Genomic DNA, 19,704 nt, shown 5'->3' on the forward strand with positions numbered 1-19,704 from the left:
CTACCCCTTGATGAGCATTTATAGTGACATTTTCTAATCTGCTCCACCTGATCTCCCCATTCATTGATTAGTTTACTTCCAAGTGATATGCAATTAACATAAGTTATTGAGTTTGAAAAGGGGGTCCTATCTTCTTTTCCTTGTCCTTAGAGTAATCATCAATATAAAACTTCCAAGATACTCAGTTCTCCTAAGTTTGTGTTTCATCATTACTAATTACATAAAGTGGTTTTTAACATTTGCAAGCAATATTTTGCTTTTCAAAAATCTCCTTGACAAAGGTTAATTAAAATGTTTGGCAAAATTAGGCATACATAAAATGCACTTAGTTAAATACACATATGAATACAACACTCAGAGGACAGAAGACTTGAAATTACACAGTCCCCAGGGCTTGAACACACTTAAACCAGATGCTTTAGCAAGATGCTATTAACATGCTTATGCTGACACTCCAGCCCACACCTCCCCTCAGTGCTGCTTTGCTACCAGCCTATGAATTCAGCAAGACTGGAACTGGTAATTTACTCTCCAACCTGCTCTTGTCTTGCTGGTTTGGCCACAAACCAGCCTCAATACTGGCTCTCCATGAGCTTTTGATAAATTGAGGATAATAAAACACACACACGATGGCAAGCCAAGTGGGAGGACTAGAAGCATCAGAAGAGATGAAGGTTAAAGCTGTGTGTGGATAATTAAAAAGACATTTGAAGAAGAAATCTGGGCAAGAATTCTACTATCAATACTAAATAGTTTGCTCCTCCAGATTTCATTAGTGCTCATTCAAATTCCCCTTCTGCAATCAACTGCAGAAGTCTTCCAGCCAAGCGATCCCTCACCTTGTGCCTCCTGTGGACTTTGCCCATGAGGAAGCCATCCTGAACTGCACTAGAATTCTCAGGGAGGTCTGAAATGTGTGGGGAGCTGTGTCTGGGTTCGCTGGCCTTCCAGCTGTCCTGGCTCCACACTGCCAGCTGGGGAGCAACAGCACCATGGAGGTGTGTGGGAAGGATTTGGTAGCACAGGAGAAGGGAAAGAGGTTGAGCTAACCTGGATGACTCAGGTGAGAACAAAGTACCCTGCAAGTGGAGAGCGGCTGACCTTGTAAAACCCTGCTCAATGCCCTGAGCTCCTTGTTCCTCTTCCTTTCACCTTTGCCCATGCACAAATGAGAATGGCTTTCTGGGACTTTAGAAAATGTAGGTTTACAGCAAAACTTTGCCTCTTGGGTAGTGGCTTGTGCACTGTGAAAGCTGAATCTGAAAACAAGAACCACGACTAAGCAGGTAGGAAATTGCTTACAAGACTCTTTTTTTATGACTAAAACCGCTGTCAGCAGAGTTCTGTTTTGATTTAATTGCTTTTCTAATCCCTTATTGTTTTATGACAGCTGAAATTGCCTGACTAGATGCCAACACACATGAACTACTAAATGGTTCCTGCATCTTATTTTATGGTCTGACCTCTGTTTTGAAATAAACTGCCTACTAAACAAAATAAGTTCCCTTGATTTTCTGATGACATATATATGTGTATTTTGAGAAAGGGAAGTAAGCGTGGCAGGAAATTCAGAAATCACGAAAGAAAAAATGTTATGGTTATTTTTTATTCCTTTGAAATACAGCAACAGACCTACTGAAACTCCTTTCCTGTCCTGAGCTAGTTTGGCCATGTGGCTCTAGTCTAGCCAGTTTATACAAAGCTCCAGGGTGTCACTGTGGATGGTGCTCACAATCCCCTCTTCTTCATGTGCTTCTCACATTGCCATCTCAGATTCACGTCCAGATGGGACAGCTGGGGCGGTGGGATGATCTTGAGAGGCCCATGAGCTTTGCCATCAGCTGGTGAGCCCACAGAAAGCACCTCTTGGTCTTGCACAGTACATCAAGCCTAGCATTCCTCCTGTGCCCTCAGCTCCCCACAGCTCCTGTTGTGCTGCTGTCTTGGCTGTGCACACTTGGGCTGAAGGTGTGCTGCTTCAGGAACAAACTTCTAAGGATGACAGAGGTTAGACTCTGCATTTGCCATTACATGTCTGTGCTTTCCAGCAACGTTGTGTCGAGAGTAATTGCCCTTTGTTGCCAAACTTTGCTGTCAAGTTCCCTCTTAGCTCTTATTACACAGAGAAAATTTCTCTTGTGTATATCCTCACTTGAGTGCTTGCTGCTGTTTGTGTGGCTGATGCAAGGTCGCTTATGGTACAGAACAATTTGCTTTCAGTGTGCAGTTCAGGGCATCAAATTAGTTTTACTGAAACTGTCTGAGTGCATAAAGCCAGGGCCAGAGCAGGGCTCACGAGCCTCCTGCTCTGAACACTAGGCACATGCATCCCGCACCCCTCGCAGCTGGGTGTCTTGCCCTTTTGCCTTGTGTCCTAATTCCTCACTCCTTATGTGCAATTGGCCATGATGCTATTTCCTGACTTGGAAAAAGAGAAATTTGGGCAATCATATTTTACTGCTCAGCATCTGCTGACCTCCCACAGACAGGAGGAGATCTCTTTTAGTATCTTTTTGCTGAACTGTGAAATAAATAAATAAATACATACATACATTTGTGGCAAAAGGATTAAAAAAGAGGGGGCGCCTAAAAAAGCATTTTCAGTGATAGTAAGTAAAGGTAAGCAGAGATGCTGGAATCTCACAGCTGTTCTGCAAGCTACTCTTAGCTAGTGCACATACAGGCTCCAGCCAGGATCCAGTGAAGCCTCGGGGCTTTCCAATCACCAAAGTTCTCCCTTCGAGGACAAAAATGTCAGGCTGTGCTACCACAAGCCAGGACATGGCCTCTGGTCTTCCCTCTTCTGCTGTGCCTGTTTGACCTGTCCCCCTTCCCATCGTTTCTAACTCAGGTGAGGCTGGGTTAGGTGTTTTCCATCTTGGTTTAAGAAAAAGGATTAATGTTTTTGAAAGGTTTAACCCCTTTGCTCAGCTGTTTGAGCCATTAAAATATGAAAATACTTTCCCTGCAGTTGATCTTGTGAGACCCTGCATCTACCCCAGCCCTGGAGCAGGGAGGCAGCCAGATCCGGACGGGTTTTTTTCTCTGTTTTTCCTATTTCAGAGTCGCAACGCTTTTCCAACGGCTGTCTAGGAACAGGTTTGATTTCCCAAAAAATTTATTTTGTCTGTGGGGTAGAGACAGCTAGCAGAGAAACAAAATGACTGTACCTCCCCGTCGGGGAATCGAACCCCGGTCTCCCGCGTGACAGGCGGGGATACTTACCACTATACTAACGAGGAACTGTACGGACGCAGCTGCTTCAGCAGCGATTATATTCTGTTTGGTTGCTCGCAGCCTGGTGAAGGCCAACTCGGACCAACCATGCTTCTTGGTTTGCCCACCCCGCCTCCCTCGCAATGCACCACGGGTTTTGTAGTTTTCTCGCCGTGCTCCCCTCCTCTCCGTGCGGAGGGCGGCACTACACCTCCCAGGGGCCTCCCCTCCGCGCTCGGCGGCGGGCTCTGTGCTGCCCGCGGTGGCCCGGCCGGGCAGGGCGGGCAGACGGCGCGTGAGCGATGGCGGACCCGAGCTCGTTCGCGTCTCCCGCGTGCTGTCTCACGCGGCACTTCTACCTGCGCTGCCGCGCGGACTTCGGCGCGCGGGCGCTGCGGGGCACAGTCGCCCTCACCGCGCGCGCGGAGCGCGAGGCGCTGCGCTGCCTGGTAACGGGGGGCGGGGGGGGTGAGGGCGGGGGGCGTGAGGGGACCCCGCGGACCGTGAGGGGCGAGCCCGGAGCCCGCGCTGCCGCCGCCTGCCCTCTCCCCCGTGTTTCCCTCGGCTGTCGTCCCGCTCCTTCTTTCCTTCCTTCCCTGCCGCCGCTTGGCTCTCCCCGGACCCTCCGCCCCTGCCTGCGGCTCGGCTGGAGGCTGACAACGCCTCGCAGCCCCCGGTTCCCGCTTAGCCCCCCGGAGCCGGCGCGGTGCGCAAGGGACTGTGTCTCTTCCCTTTAAAATGGCAAAGAGCATGCTACCGAAAAGATAGGAATAAATCACTCGAAATCTAGATTTAGGGCTTTTTTCACCTGTGTGTTTCGTTATGCCGGCTGCTTTCTCTGTTATCTCTGCAAATAGGCATATGAACCTCTTAAGCTTCTCGTTATATGCGAAGCTTGGGGTGTGGTGGGCTTTTCTCATGCTGACTTCCATGTTCTCGTGCTGACTTCCAGTTCCATGTGATTGGCGCTTATTTTTTTAGGAAAAGAGCCCAGTCCTGTTAGTAATAAAGAGTAACGCCTTGTTCGTGCTAAAAATGAGTACTGCGCTCTTTAGTTCATCTTCCATTGCATGAAGGTCTGGATTCGCAGTGGCGTGTTCCAGGATGGAAGCCTTAGCAGGGGCTTTTATACCCTTCTCCTCATTTCATAGCAGTACTGTGGAGTTGCTACCTTTGTAGTTTGTTTAATAATCTTACTTTTATGGTTAGAAGTTAAGTTTTCTTCCTCTTTCCCTTCCAGCTTTCTCAGATCAGTGCTACTCTCTTAAAATGCTGATTCCTGGTGGTCAACAGAGTTAGTCAGCTTTTCTGCTTTTACTTAGTAAATACTTTTTCCTTCAGAGAGACTTGTGTTTAAGATTTCATAGTGCTGTATTTATTATTACATTATTTAACTGGTATGCAATATGTTCTTTATCACAGGTCCTGGATACAAGAGATGTACAGGTATTTAAAGTGACTGTAAATGGACAAGATGCACAATTTGCTTTTGGAGAAAAGCACAGTTTCAAGGGGACCCCCCTAGAAATCACATTTCCTAACGAACTAAGAAGGTATGCATTTTGCCTGTTCCTTTAGGTTGTTTTTAAAATGCACTGTATAAGCTACTTGTCTGCCTGTAGGGTTGTTGAGTAAAGCTTGCAAAGGGACTTAGAATTTAGGGTATTGCATTCATTTGGTATGATCTTGTAGATTACTGTCATATTTGGCTTTCATTAGTCAAAACTTTGCGAGTCTTTGTACCTGTCCCCAGATTTTATATCTTGTACAAAATTACTTATTAAACTGAGTAGCAAAATGATGTGTAATGTATCACAATTTTTCCAGTGCTTATCATCAGTAACATTGTTTCAGCTTTAACTACCTGAATTTTGTCTAGTTCAGAATTGTTACAGTGCAGTGCTCATGGAGCTACAGCCCCTGTTGGATCTTCTTTTATACAGGCGCTGGTTTTGCACTCTGTAGAACTTTGGAGTATTGCTATGATTAGATAGAAGCATGTTTTCAAATCATGAAAGTTTTATTTTGCTGACTATGCTAAGTCGAAGTCCCTGAAAACTGGAACTTGGGTTTCGGCAGCATGATGGAGAGTGAACTAACCACAGTCTACCTCTTAAGCTGAATGTATTAAAAAGCTGTTGAAAATTTACAGTATGCTTTTTGGCAGTTTGCTTTGCATGTTATAACTCGATAGCTCAGTCCTCTGTGGTGCCAAAGTTGAAAGCTGTGATTGTATAAGGAAGTTCCCTTGTTTGAATACAATTGAATATTAAGTTGTTTCTTGCTTCTTATTGTTTGGTTTTTAGAACTCATTACTACCTCTAGAAACTCTTTCAGTTTAGTCTGGTTTCCAAGTTGTTTTTTTTTTAATGTTGTACTCTGAATTAGTGCAATTAAGAAACACAAATAATGAGGAAGAGAAAGGAATGTCATAAAATAGCTGTCCCTTCTGGAGAAATACTTATGGTCTGTTATGAAACTGAACAAATGAAGTACTTGAGCAAACAGGCCACAGCAGAAATATGCACCTGTTTCTTTTGCTGCCTTTTTTTTTTTTTAAGTGCTTTTTTTCTTCAGCCTCCTTTTTTTTTTTTAAGTGCTAAATTTCCTGGTAAGAAAAAAAAAAGAGGGAGGTATGAGTTGTGATCGTAAGAATTTGTAATCTTGTGTGAGACATAGTCCCCCATGTAACTATCAATAAAACAGCGATAGGAAAGGGTAGGAGTTACAACTGAAAGTCTGATTGTTCAGAAAGCAATGTGCCTTATGGTAATATCAATTATTTTCCCTTTTCTTGTCTAATATGTACTTTGGAATACTGGTTATAAACCAGATGTGTACACCTGGTCAGTTTATCTAGTGTCCAACTCCTGTAATTAGCTGAAGTTTGTTCTGATTTATGGCTGTATTGTTTATTCCAAGAGTTGCACGTATGATCTGGAACTTTCTGAGAACAGAAGCAAGTACTTCCATGTGCTTTTGGTGTCAGTGATAGTTAGGGTATGTTTTTAATAAATAAGAGTATGAATGTGTCAGGTTTGTATGTGTTGTCTTGTTAGCAAACTGGCACGTGTTTTGCACATAACTGTTAGTTTTTACTTGACACCAGTTCTGAAACCCTGAATAAAACTTGAACATTATTTATTTTTCTTGTGAACCCCTACTGTTAATAGGAATTTTCTGTAATTACTGATAATTTTCAGGGTGTTTTTTTCTTCTTAAGGGTAATACTTGCAGAACATTAACATCAGATGCAAAATCTAATTTTTTTTATCTAAAGAATACACATTCTATGTTATTCAGTCATGTGTCTTCTTATGTAGGGTTTTGCACCTTTTTGTGTATTGCAGAGGGGTTTTTATACTTACATGTACAAGGTTAGTTATATACATGTAGCTGGTCAAAATAGTTTAAAGAAAAGGCCTGTGCTCTCCTTGAAGAGAGAAGTGGAAAAGTTTCTGGTTAGTAAAAACAATAATAAAAGTGCCTTGGGACATAAAAATTGAAATAAACTAGCCATTTTTTAATATCATTATTGAAAGGGAATAATTGCTTATATGATGCTTACTCTCATTTTTAATGCTTTTGAGACAGTGCTGCAGACCTATTTTCCAGACATCTTTGCAGAGGAATTTCAGTGTGATCAGGATTTGCATCAAAACAGTCTGACTCTGTTCTTTATTATACAGGGGACAAGAAGCAATTGTTGAAATCTCTTTTGAAAGCTCTCCACAGTCTTCAGCTCTCCAGTGGTTTACTCCGGAACAAACTTCTGGAAAGAAACACCCATTTCTCTTCAGCCAGTGCCAGGTTGAGTTCATTTTTTCCAAACTTGTTGACATACCACTGTAATTTCCCTTGGTTTCTAAACAACTGGAGTGAAAGGCTAGAAAGGGAGAGAACAATAGCCTGTAACTTCTAGTTGCATTGTCAAAGGTCCTAAATGAAAACACTTAATGTCAGGGCGTTGAGTATTTATTATATGTTCGCAGTTAGTAATTCTGGAACTGCTTCACCTGCTCCAGTATTCTTGTCGAAGAACATGGTCCTTTACAACCAATATATGTGTCTGTTGATCTGTCTTACCTACTATTATTCCTTTTACAGAGATCTGTAAGCTCTAAGTGATAGAAGTACTGGCTTATAGATAATGAATTCTCTGGAGGAGCTGTATAGATTTCCACTATAGTGTATTAGTTGATTTATTTCTAGTCCTCTGCATTAGAAAGACTGTTTTGTTTCATCTTTTTTCTTTTCCTTTCTCCCTCTGTAGGCTACCCACTGCAGAGCCATTTTCCCATGCCAAGACACACCTGCTGTGAAACTAACCTACTATGCAGAGGTAGATGAACCTAAGTCATGTGTCTTAACTAAAGACTACTGCTACAATGGGTGAATTTATATTGGTCAGGGTCTTTTGGTAGCTGCCAGCATGTGGCATAATATGAAAACAGAATATTGACTTTCAGCTTAATGTGAGAGGAAAGAACTGCTGATCTTCTCTGTGGCAGTTCTCTAACTTTACCACTTCCTTTTTGTATATATCAACTCTTTTTTCACTGATATGTGTCTATTTCCGAAAGGAAATAGAACTGCAGTAGTAAGAAAGAAATGTGCTTTAAAATCAGGAAAAGCTGGCAGTAAGACAGCAAAGAGTGCTGTAAAGTAAAAAATACCTGAAATGGCTCTCATGTATGCCTTAAGTAATATAGTTTGGTACATAGTTAGGGGATTTTGCAGTCCTGGCACAAACAGCTTTAAGGAAGCAAAAAGCAAGGTGTGCGCTGTGACATTACAATTCAGTTGTCTGAAGAAAGTGAGCCTTTTAACTTCTGTCAGAGGTGCTCCTCTGATTAATTCAATATTGCCAGTCTTCAAAACAGCATTTTCCATATGCCTTATGTTCTACTTGACAGAGATGACTTCACAACAGAACAAATCTGGGCTACTCTTTGTTATCAGCTGCTTGTAGTATGGAGTGTAATGCTGAGTGCCAGCTGTGTTGCTCATAGTTGGGTGCCCTTTCAGATATCCGTCCCAAAGGAGCTGGTGGCTCTGATGAGCGCTAATCGCGATGGAGAGGCGCCCGATCCAGAGGACAGCACTCGCAAGATTTACCGTTTCAGCCAGAACGTAAGTGCTCCAGGCTAGGCAATGGCTGCACAAGGTCTCATTCCTGACCTGTGCAGCTCACAATTGCCTCAGATATGCTTTTGATGGCACTGATAAGTCATGTGACTCATGATAGGTCTTTGCCACTTTAGAAATATGAGGTATTATGGAACTCCAACTCTGAGAAGACAACCAGTAAGCACTGGTGGTCTTTTTGGCATTCCCGGGAAAGCCAAAGTTGAATTTTGAAAATGTTTCATATACTCAAGACTAGTCCTGTCAAAACCCTTTCTGTCTGCACTGATTCTTGGAAAATAATGCAGATGCAAATAATATGGGAGCAAGTCTTGGAAAACAGACCCTGCAAATTTTAAGCTCACTAAGATCTAAACAGTGAAACTCAGCATTGGGACCAGTTTTTAGCTGGATGTTAGGCAAATTCCTACAACAGGTTTTTTAAAATTTTTTTTGAATGTGAAAACTTTGGTTTCTATGGAAAGTATCTCCAACTAATTAAAGATTACTGTTCTCTGGAAGTTTTATTAAGTGCTGTAGCTAGTCTAATGATTCCACTGCTCATAAAGCAGCAGTCTTGATTTCCTCTTCTAGCATTTTTGTTCTCACAGTTTTTTGGGTTACAGTTCGGGTGTTTATGGGGTCTCTTGGTGAGTCTAGTTCATTTATCTGAACAAGCAGATAAAATTAACCTGAGATCTGGGCTGGTGAGACTTAATGACTGCAAGGAGGGATGGGATGATGTGATTGGAGGAGAGGAGGGGAACCTGCTCTGAACTGCAGCAGCTGTCGGGTTTGATTTGGCTGCTGTGTGAAACCTGAGAGAGGCAAGAGGGGAGAGAGCGGAAAAAACATTCCCATATCTGTGAGCTCATCAGTAGGCAGTGCTCTGCCCTCTCCGTGGAGCCAAAACATTTGCCACTCTCAGTCTAGTACAGAAGTCTTTTATGCTGTGTGTGTTATCTAGAAATACACTGTTGATAAGCATGGTGGACATGTACTAGAAATAACATTTAGTGTAATTGAAATTATACTACACTTTCTGATCTAGAAAATCATTAGTTTTTTAGAAAAGACATGTTTTTCTTTAAACAAAAAAATGCATTAAGCACAAAATACATAATTTAAAAAGACAAATGCATGAAAAAGGACATGCACATCATCTGATGTACAAAACCACGACATTGATTTGTTAGAAGTCTGTTTCCTTAGATGAAAAAGGCAAATGCATCAAGCTTTTGGATATGTATGTATGCTGAGCTTGCCTAGAACTACCTTTTTTCTCCTGCATAGCCAGGCTGGTAAGAAGGGTAGTGGAGAACAACCTCTGTACAACTGAGTTTACAGCCCAACAGTCATTGACATTTGAATTTCAAAATGTCAGAATGGCAAATTGGACATCAAAATGTGGGGTTGTATTGGTAGTCTTTTAATAACTTGTCTATAACATAAGTCAATGGACTTTGTTCTTTTCAAGAATATGTTCTGTGGGTTAATAGGTAAAATTAACACATCCATGATGATATGGGTATTTTAATAAACAACACTTAAATGGTTTGTGCCTAATGGTGGAATAAATTTTTCTGAAATTTTGTCTCCAACTAATTATAGTTTAAAGTCTTTCTTATTTAACATTGTTTATTCAGATAAAGTGGAATTTTTACAGGGATGGCTGTATTATCCCTTTTTCTTTCCAGAGCACTTGGAGAAAGCATTTCTCTATAAAGATTCTTCAGTCAGGAGTTTTTTCATTAAAGTAATACTTAGATTTTATTTTAATTCCAAACATGGAAATCAAATATATACATTTTGATTTTTCCTGAATCTTTTGTCTCTAATCTATTTATATCCGTAAATATTCTTGTTTACTTCATTAAAGCTCTTCCTGCATCTTTCTGTGTGACCGAACTGCCCTTTATCTGAGCAGTATCTCTTAACTTCTCCTTCCCTAAAATTTAATGGAACTGAAATGGATATGGAAAACTTACTTTCTTTTGAAAAGAAACCAAACCAGCAGGAATTTTGTGTGCAGATTTTTTCGAAGAGAGGTGATATTTACAGTTTTGTGGGTTTTGCCTGAAATATTTGTGAAGCAAGTACATCCTGTAGATAAAGGAGTATCATCTGGGGAGAAAGAACAATGTTTTTGAAAAAACAATGCCTGCCTTTAAGGCAGGAAACTATGGAGGAAAACTTCTTTATTTACATACCTTTGTTCTTCTCTGAGTCATTAGTCTGATAACTGACATTACAAATAAGATTTATTTTTCTCATGTTCTCCACTAGGTTCCCATACCTTGCTACTTGTTTGCTTTAGTGGTTGGAGCTTTAGAAAGTAGGTGAGTGAATCTGTACAATGTATAAATATTAATAACTATAATAAATCTTCAGAGTTTTTTTAAAATTTGTTTCTTGGTGTTATTTCTGAATTTAAAGGGTCTTAGAGGTTCAGTTAACCTGTTTATTTGTATCAAACTGCATGTATCTTGATCTGGTTTTGAATAGTTTTTTAAATTTTGCTGTAAATTAGAGAAACAACATAAAGAGTTTGGACCTAAAAAAGCCCTTAGTGGTTACAATTTAGCACAGGGAATAGATCTTATTTCTTAGGTAGAAGATAAGCCTTGTCATGTACAAAAGGCAGAAAAGTAAGGCTTCAGCTTCATTTCTCACGAGCACAAGGTTGTTAATCTAGGCCACAATAATGCCTTTATGTTAGGGCTTGATAGCACTTAAAAATCTCTAAGTGGTTTTCCTATTCTTTTGTGCTGAGCAGTGCGTGCGTGTTGTTTGTTTTGTTTTCTAAGGCTTTGCTTCAGCAATGGAGAGGAAAAGCAGACAAAGATTCTCTAATGAGTTTCCTCTGCAACATGGATTACTCAAGAGCAGAGTTACACATACACTCCCTGTATTAGTTTCCCATAAAATTATTTCTGGTTCGTAGTGTTTTATTGGCGTTTATTTTTACTTTCAACAGAAAGATTGGCCCAAGGACACTGGTGTGGGCTGAAAAGGAGCTAGTAGATAAATCAGCCTATGAATTTTCTGAGGTGAGTAGTTAACAACAACAAAAAACAATGTTGTAAGATAACTATTTCACATAGTATTGGAAAAGAAACAGACTGCAGGTTGCTGTTTTGTTCATCTTTAGTTCTTTCTCTACCTCACATCCCCCAAAATGCTGCTATTCTATTGCAGTACAAACTTAGTACTGAAAATACATACTGATATAGACCCATATTTATTTTACATGTGGGACTTGCCAAGGTGAAAGAGAACAAAATATGGGATCAAGAGCTTATTATCTGTTCAGTGTTTGTAGTCAGAAGTCATCTTAGAAACTAATGTGAATTCTTGTTTCAGGCTGAAGCTATGCTGAAAACAGCAGAAGATTTGGCAGGACCTTATGTGTGGGGACAGTACGATTTGTTAGTCTTACCACCTTCTTTTCCTTATGGTGGTATGGAAAATCCTTGTCTTACTTTTGTAACTCCAACACTACTGGTAAGTATAGCAGTGGTAAAAGTCAGTTTTTCCCTAGGGCTTGCTTATCAATCAGGTGTTGGATATTAACGCACAAATTGGTTTAGTGTTCTTCCTAGAAAGACTGTAAATGTTCCTGCCTCCTTTGGAGGAATCATACAAGAAACTGCGTAAAGTGGTCTGTTTTGAGGTTGACTTGGACTGACAACTAACTTGTCTTTCCCTTTTCTTTTTAGGCAGGTGATCGATCTCTATCAAATGTAAGTCAAAAATAGGTTCATCTCTTCAAGTAGAACACGACTTGAAGTTGTATCTTAATTCCTTTCTAATAAATACCTGAAAACTTGGTCTCTTTTCATTGGGGAAATTAGAAGTTAAGGGAGTAACTCAAGAAGTCCTGCAAAAGTGAGTGTTAGTTTTAAGTGAACTCTATAAAACTGGAGACAGTTATTTTGTATAATGGACAGATGGAAATAACATGGGTGCCTGTAAACATAGGGAGCTGACTGAGGTTAACTGCTCAGTAGCTCTTTTCCTGTCCTGTTAAACCACAACACCTGTGTATAGATACGTTTAAAAATCGCAACTGATTTGGCCTCATCGAGATTGTTACTAGATAACTTCTTCTTCTCTGTGTGTGTCTGTGCACTAGAACTCGGGTTATATACAGTTTTCTTCAAAGTGGAAATAGTGAGTACAATTTGAGTAAATTAATTCTTTTTTCTGCAAAGTTGTGTACTCTCAATGCAGTTTTATTGCCTGTGTCTTTCTAATAGACTGATGTACTGCTAAATTAAAAAAAAATATTGTCTTAAACCAAGAATACTGATATATTTGATATGGATACTTTTTAATGTATCATGCATCATATCACCTTTTTCACTGCAGAAGTTGCTTAGGTGGGAAAGCAGTACTAGTCCATCACTTGGTATTCTGTATTCTGAAATGTGATTTTATAAACAAATTACCTACACCAAGCTACCAGAGGAATTATTTTTGTTGATCAGTGTGGCTCTGTGGCTTGCAGGCTGGACATGGAAAATTATTTCTGTCAGCTAGGGTAGTGTTGGTCCTCTGCTTAAAATTTATATGGATAGGCCTACATAACTGTGAATGCTAACTGGCTTTGTGAACATAACACAGTAAATGAGATCTCATTAGCATTTTATTCTTTCAGTTGGGACTTGACTTTTTTTTCCAAAGGAGTCTAAATGGTAGATCTGTTTTTTGTGTTTTAGGTTATTGCTCATGAAATTTCTCATAGCTGGACAGGAAACTTGGTAACCAACAAAACATGGGAGCATTTTTGGTGGGTATGATGTTCAATGCAATGCAAATCATATTTTAAATTTAATCTGTAAAGAGACTGACTAAATTCATTTTGCCATCCTACCAGTGCTGAGTTTCTCAATGTCTTCCCAGGCTGAATGAGGGTCATACTGTATACCTGGAACGCAGGATTGGTGGTCGGTTGTTTGGTGAGCAGTTCAGGCACTTTCAGGCCCTAGGAGGTTGGCGAGAACTGCAGAATACGGTAAACAGCTTTAAAGTTACAATACGTGCTTCCCACAAATCAAAGTTGTCTAGTCAGCTTCCCTAATGCTTTCTTATTAGAGGATGAACAACTTTGATTCCAAGGTGTTTGATTGCTACCCAAAGCAATATCTTAATATACCCAGATTAGATAAAGCTTTTTGAATTGTTTTAAGCTTTTCTGTATGGATGAACATCTTTACAGCTTCTTTTGGTTTTCTGGGTATGGCTAAATTGCAGTATTATCTGTTAGCATACTGGTAAGCAGCTGAAAGCTTATCAGACTTATCCACAACCATGACCATCAGAATTTCCGGTGCCTCATGCAAGCAACTGATTTCTTACTGTCTAAGAGGGTTGTTTAGTTTTGTGTTTTGGTAGCATAGTCAAACTTTAGTTTTCAGATTTCTAGTCTCTGATATCTTCCTAGTTCCCGGAGCAGCCTGAAGTCTGTTCTCTTCATATCCAGAGCTGAAGTTTTGCTGGCACTTCTCCCTCTCTCAACAGAGGTTTTAAATTTGAAGGCTTAATGGTGTAGTTCAAATAGTTTGTTAATAAAGGGCTAAATATAGCTAGACTAATAGGTGCTCATGGTTATGACAGGCATGATAATAATTATTTGCTTTGAGACAGTTGGAGCACAGCGTGGTTGGTTCTGAATTTTAGTAAACTAAGGTTTGTGCAGATTCAGAACTTCAGGAAAAAGGAGGAGAATGCTTTGAAAAGAAGCTGTCTCAGTTTTGGATGGTTTATACCTTTATAAATAGAATTGGTACAGATCTGCAGGAGTTCTAGTTTTCCTAGATTAATATGTGTTCTTGTGTTTTTGACACAGATAAATACTCTTGGAGATAAGAATCCTGTAACTAACCTCGTCATTAATCTGGATGAAGTAGATCCTGATGTTGCCTATTCATCTGTGCCATATGAGAAAGGCTTTGCTTTGCTTTTTTACCTTGAACAACTCCTTGGAGGACCAGGTAAGCGTTAGTCAGATTTTATATGTTTTTGTTTTCCACCTGAATTTGAAACACTAAACATTTTCTTTTTTAACTGTTAGATGTCTTCATTGGCTTCTTGAAGGCTTATGTTCAGCAGTTTGCTTATAAGAGCATTGTAACAGAGGACTGGAAGAATTTCTTGTACTCCTACTTCAAGGATAAGGTTGGGTAGTATTTAAAACTGATTGCTTGAAACCTTTCAATTATGTTAAATTATTACTTAGGTCAGAACTTATTAAAAGACCAGTTCTTTATATTTCTTTTTCTTTATTTCAAGAACTTAATAAGATGTAATCTGGCATCTTATGAAAATGGGTTTGCATTATGATGGCTTTTTTTTTCTTTCCTTAGAGGTGATTGCTTTGTTTTGAAGTAATTTGTGTAGGATTCTCCAGGGTAATTAGAGGAATGTTATCAAAACAAATAAAAAGATTGAAACTAGATTTCATTTTCTCAAAAAAAAAAAAAAATCCTAAAATCACATTTAAAATTTAATAAGGTTTTATGTTGCTTTGTAGGTAGATGTTCTTGATAAAGTTGACTGGAACTCGTGGTTTCATGCTCCAGGAATGCCACCAGTGAAGCCTACGTAAGCTGCATTCTTCTGTAGTTCATCTTTTCCTTCTCCTGATTGCATGTGATTTTCCAGTCATGAAGCAGTCTGTAAACAGGGTGAAAGTCTTCTTATAAATGTTTATTTGAAAACACCCTAGTACTATGTAATTGTATATAGGAGTAAAAATAGTCACTCTTAACATTTTCAGTCTTTTATTCTGTGATTATTTCATTGTATGAACCTTCGTTTTTAATATTTGACAGGTATGATATGACACTATCAAATGCTTGCGTTGCCTTGAGCCAAAGATGGATCCAAGTGAGTGGTTAAAGAAAGCTGAGGTGTCTCTGTCTTGAAAAGCTAATTCTCTGTTACACAAAGTGAGCCATTCTTTCCTGAAATCTCTCATTTGCTGAGAGTGTGTGTATTTATAGTCATAGTATGGCTGCCAGGGATTTTGCATTTCGTAGACTAGACCTTCATCATAGCCTGGGGATTAGCTGTGACTTCTGTCTGTGAAGTGCAGTCCATATTTTAACAAGGTACAGAGCCAGCTTCTTGTTACACATGTGTAGTAACCAAGTAGAAAATACTCTTTTTGAAACCCTGATATTATGGCTTGATTTAAAAACAAGTGCCCAGGTACCTCTACATTACTTACTTTATTGTATTAGCAGTAGTTCCCCTATGGTACACTGGAGTTAGTATGCATTTCCCATCAAAAACTTGTACATAAATTATATTAATTAATACCACATAATTTTCTCCTCATTTTAAGCATAAAAGTCATACAGCTAATAGAGGATTCAGCATAGCTTCCTTTTGTTGCCTCTTTGGCTTTGCGCTGTACTTGCATGCTATCTTTTAACTTTCTTCTTCTTAATGTTACTTTTTATAAAAAAAGTACTTGATTTTTCACTTAACTAACAGAAAGACAGTGGAGATAAAAAGATCAGTGGAGAGAAAATAAGTGAAGAATGCAAACATCAGACAGCACCTTAAGTCCCTCCCTCCCCCTTATTGTAATATCCTGCCCAGATACAAATCAGTATCTTCTTTATGTGAAATGACTCAACAGTAAGTGTGGATGTCAAAACAGAAAATTACATCTGATGGTACTTTGAAATACCGATTAAAAATTAAGTAACTGTTTTCTTTTAGGCAAAAGAAAGTGATTTGGGCTCATTCAGCTCAGCAGACCTGAAGGAAATGTCATCTCATCAGTTAATTGAGTTCCTGGCACTGTTGCTTCTGGAGGTAAATGCACACCTGGGATGACTTGATTCTGGTATCACAAAGCAGACACAGAAGCTCTACTGTGCTTAGAAATTAAGTTACTCTTTTTCTTTTCAGTTTTGCTAAATTAATCTGCTCTCATACATAGTTACTGAAACCTTCAACCTTTGCCTCCCTTACTATGTCTGGCTCTTCAGCTAATGAGCAGCATACAGAGTATTTTGTATTGAAAGCTACAAACAAAACCATGAGGTGTTTGAATCCATCTGTATTGGATGTTATAGCAAATAAGCTATAAATAAAATTGAACAAAAATACTTTGTTTTGAATGTTTCAGTAGTACTGAATGTAGGAATTATTTATTCCTTCCCCCTTCCCATACACTATGAAAAGAAGAAAGGAACAAATGAAATATTTATCATGGTAAGACTTCAATTTCTTTGTAGCATCCATCTTCTTGAATTACTCTGTTTATTTTTGAAGTGTCTGGCTTGAAGTCTTCCTCTGGCTTATTCTGGCAATTTCTTTTTCAGGCACCTCTTCCATTGTCACATGTCCAACGCATGCAGGAAGTATATGATTTCAATGCTATAAACAACTCTGAAATAAGATTCAGGTTTGTTCTAATATGGGCACTTTTCAAATCTTAAATGCTTTCTTAAAACAAGGTGTCCTGCTTCATCTGAGACATCCTGTTTTATAGAACTGGTGCGGATTTGGGTTTGGGGTTTTTGTTGTGGCTTTGTAAATGCACGTGCAAGCATCATGCTTACCAGAGTGGTATCCTGCTATTTATGAATTGGACAAATGTAGCCTAGTAGAAGAACTCAGTGGACAGTGGATTAGCTGTTCTTTATTTTCATCTGGCATGCTAGTAAAGGAACCTGATGACCTGATAACAAAGTATTTTGAACATATTGTATACTTTGTATTTCTTGTAACAAGATCAATTTATTTTTGAAACAAAACAAGCACATGCCAGTATGGTGACATTTTATTTGGGTGTGTGTTTGTTTGTTTGTCCCATTGGTCAAATGGGACAAGTGCTGTATAATTCAGTTCTGAGTGATGCAACTGGACACTATTGTAATATAAAAAAATACATAGCTGCAGAAAATAATCCTCCATTCCAGAGGAACTGCATTCTTTTCCTGTTTTACAAAAAAGTTGATGTTTGTAATGTGCTAGTCAAACACTGAATATTTTAGGTTGAACTTAGCTAGAATCTCATTCCCATGATGACACAGCAGTGGCCAAAGCATTTATGGGAACAGAATCGTTAGATAACCAACCACCACACTACCACAAATGAAATTAAAAGTGCACATTTTTTCTTCTGCTTCCAGATGGCTGCGCCTGTGTATCAGGTCCAAGTGGGAAGAAGCTATTCCTCTGGCTCTAAAAATGGCAACAGATCAGGGCAGGATGAAGTTTACTCGACCATTGTTCAGGTAAAAGTAATCTCCAAATTGCAGGAGCTCATGCTGTTGGCATTTCTAGTATAATGGAATGTATAATATTGAAATGCTTTTATGGTACATGTTGAAGTGGTACAGTGCAGTCTCTGTATACTCTGAACAAGCTTATCTTCAGAGGTGCTTTCCACTTGCTGACATTTTTTTGCATAGAAGGAAGCTTAGTCCCAGTATGCACCTTAAGGCGAGGCTTTCAAGGGAAAAGTAAAACCTTGGGGTAATCCCTGTTGTATTATTTTTCTGGATTTTTGTAATGGTGCCTCCCCCTACTCCTTCTTTTACAGGGACCTTTACAGTTTTGACAAGAGTCAGGATCTGGCTGTCAAGACATTTTTGGAGCATAGAGCCTCTATGCACCCCGTCACTTCAATGCTTGTGGGGAAAGACTTGAAGCAGGACCAGTGACAAATGTACTGATTTCTTTGAGATTTTCATGTTGCTGAAAGAAGAGACTGGTTGTCCAAGCTGTTGATATGTGTGCCCGATTATGCCATAAAATGCTTTGCTGCTTTGGTACTAATGTAACTTAAAATTAATTTTCCAAATCAAGTTCAGTACTTTCTATTTTGCATTTCCAACTAAAGCAGAAAAATTGCTACATCCCTGGAATTGAGAGAATGTTTTTGTTACAAGCAATTTTTAGAATACACAAAAACTGTTCTGAGATGTGGTCATTTGTCAGTGATAGAATTGAAAAACGTGGAAAATTGATTGGTGGATGGTATGGCTCCCTTGTGCACAACATTCTTTTCCATAGCAGTGGTTGAAACTTTAAGTATTTAAAAAATAAATCTTTTCATTCCCTACTTGTCTGTGTATTGATCTGTACAAAAAGTTTTGATTTAATAGTTTTATTTATTCTTCTTTGTTGTGGGAGAAATTTTTATTATGAGTCCAAGAGGACAATGAAGACCGAAATGATTTTTCAACCCACTATATATTTTCAAAACTTATTATTGCAGGGGGGGCTAAAGCCCAAGTCTTTCCTTACCCAGTTTGATTTTTTTAATATTTCCATTTCTTAACCAGTTGTGGGCACTACCCCTTATGCTAATATAACAACTTAGAGGTATGTTTAAAAACAATGGGAGAGCTGTTTTTCCTGTATTTGTCAAGCAGTTCAAGACAATGGTTTAGATGATGCTGTGGAGAATGCTGCCATCTCTAGGTTGGGTTTTGCAGCGAGTTTGACAAGAACTGCTGTTCCTGGGGATGATCAGTTGCATAAATTAAATCTGTTGACATAGGGATAACCCTGTCAAGGAGTGACAAAACCAAAAAGTGCTGGTTTAGGGGAAGAGGGTGGCAATATAAGTCATGGCAAAAGGCTTGGTTTAATACTAGCACTTAGGATGAGAGGGGAGAGCCTTTCAGCTGATTTATTTCTGAGTTTTGATCCGTATGAACTTTCAACTTGTGGTTTAAACCCAGGCAGTAACTAATCCCCACGCAGGTGCTCACCCACTCCCCCTATGGGATGAGGGAGAGAATTGGAAGAGTAAAAGTGAGAAAACTCAGGGGTTGAGATAAAGAGGGACAGTTTAACAGATAAAGCAAAAGCTGCGCACACAAGCAAAGCCAAACAAGGAATTCATTCACTGCTTCCCATGGGCAGGCACGTATTCAATCTTCTCCAGGAGAGCAGGGTTACTCAGGGACACAAATGCCATCACTCCAAAAGTCCTCCTGCTTCTTCCTTCTTCCCCCAACTGTGTATGTGAGCATGAGCTCTGGTCAGAGGAAGCGATATCTGATGTTAACAGGCTCTGGCTTGAGCTATCAGCTTGCAATGAAACTTGTTTATAAAGACATTAGGTCACTAGTGTTAGGGTAAATTGCGTTTTGTTGTAAAAGCCCATGTATCGTATATAGTGCTTTGGTAGTTAGAGTTCATGCTGCCAGATAATCCTGGTTTCTTGGTGTCAGAGTCAGAAAAAAGAAAATTGTCAGGCATGGCTTTCTCTAGCATGATTCTAGGTAGCTCTGCTGGGACAGTGTCTCCCACCAGTGGGACCCAAGTTAACATTTCCTACAATAATTAAACCCTAGGTAGTCCCTTTGTTTGGGAGCACTAGTG

At 39.5% G+C, this 19,704-nt stretch overlaps 1 protein-coding gene across 1 annotated transcript; it reads left to right on the plus strand.

Annotated features, from left to right (window-relative positions):
• The first annotated feature begins 3,509 nt into the window (after positions 1 to 3,509).
• Positions 3,510 to 18,425, plus strand: LTA4H (leukotriene A4 hydrolase). The gene is made up of 19 exons (XM_082280400.1): positions 3,510 to 3,665; positions 4,639 to 4,769; positions 6,906 to 7,026; positions 7,490 to 7,558; positions 8,245 to 8,349; positions 10,630 to 10,682; positions 11,321 to 11,393; positions 11,707 to 11,847; positions 12,063 to 12,086; positions 13,065 to 13,135; positions 13,249 to 13,360; positions 14,195 to 14,339; positions 14,420 to 14,523; positions 14,879 to 14,949; positions 15,180 to 15,234; positions 16,078 to 16,173; positions 16,686 to 16,768; positions 17,499 to 17,603; positions 17,912 to 18,425. The coding sequence occupies exons 1-19, from the start codon at positions 3,519 to 3,521 to the stop codon at positions 18,030 to 18,032; spliced, it is 1,827 nt and encodes a 608-aa protein (XP_082136526.1). The 5' UTR covers positions 3,510 to 3,518; the 3' UTR covers positions 18,033 to 18,425.
• The last annotated feature ends 1,279 nt before the right edge of the window (positions 18,426 to 19,704 follow it).

This window comes from Coloeus monedula (genome assembly GCF_965178545.1).
Source record: "Coloeus monedula genome assembly, chromosome: 4".
Classification (NCBI taxonomy): domain Eukaryota; kingdom Metazoa; phylum Chordata; class Aves; order Passeriformes; family Corvidae; genus Coloeus; species Coloeus monedula.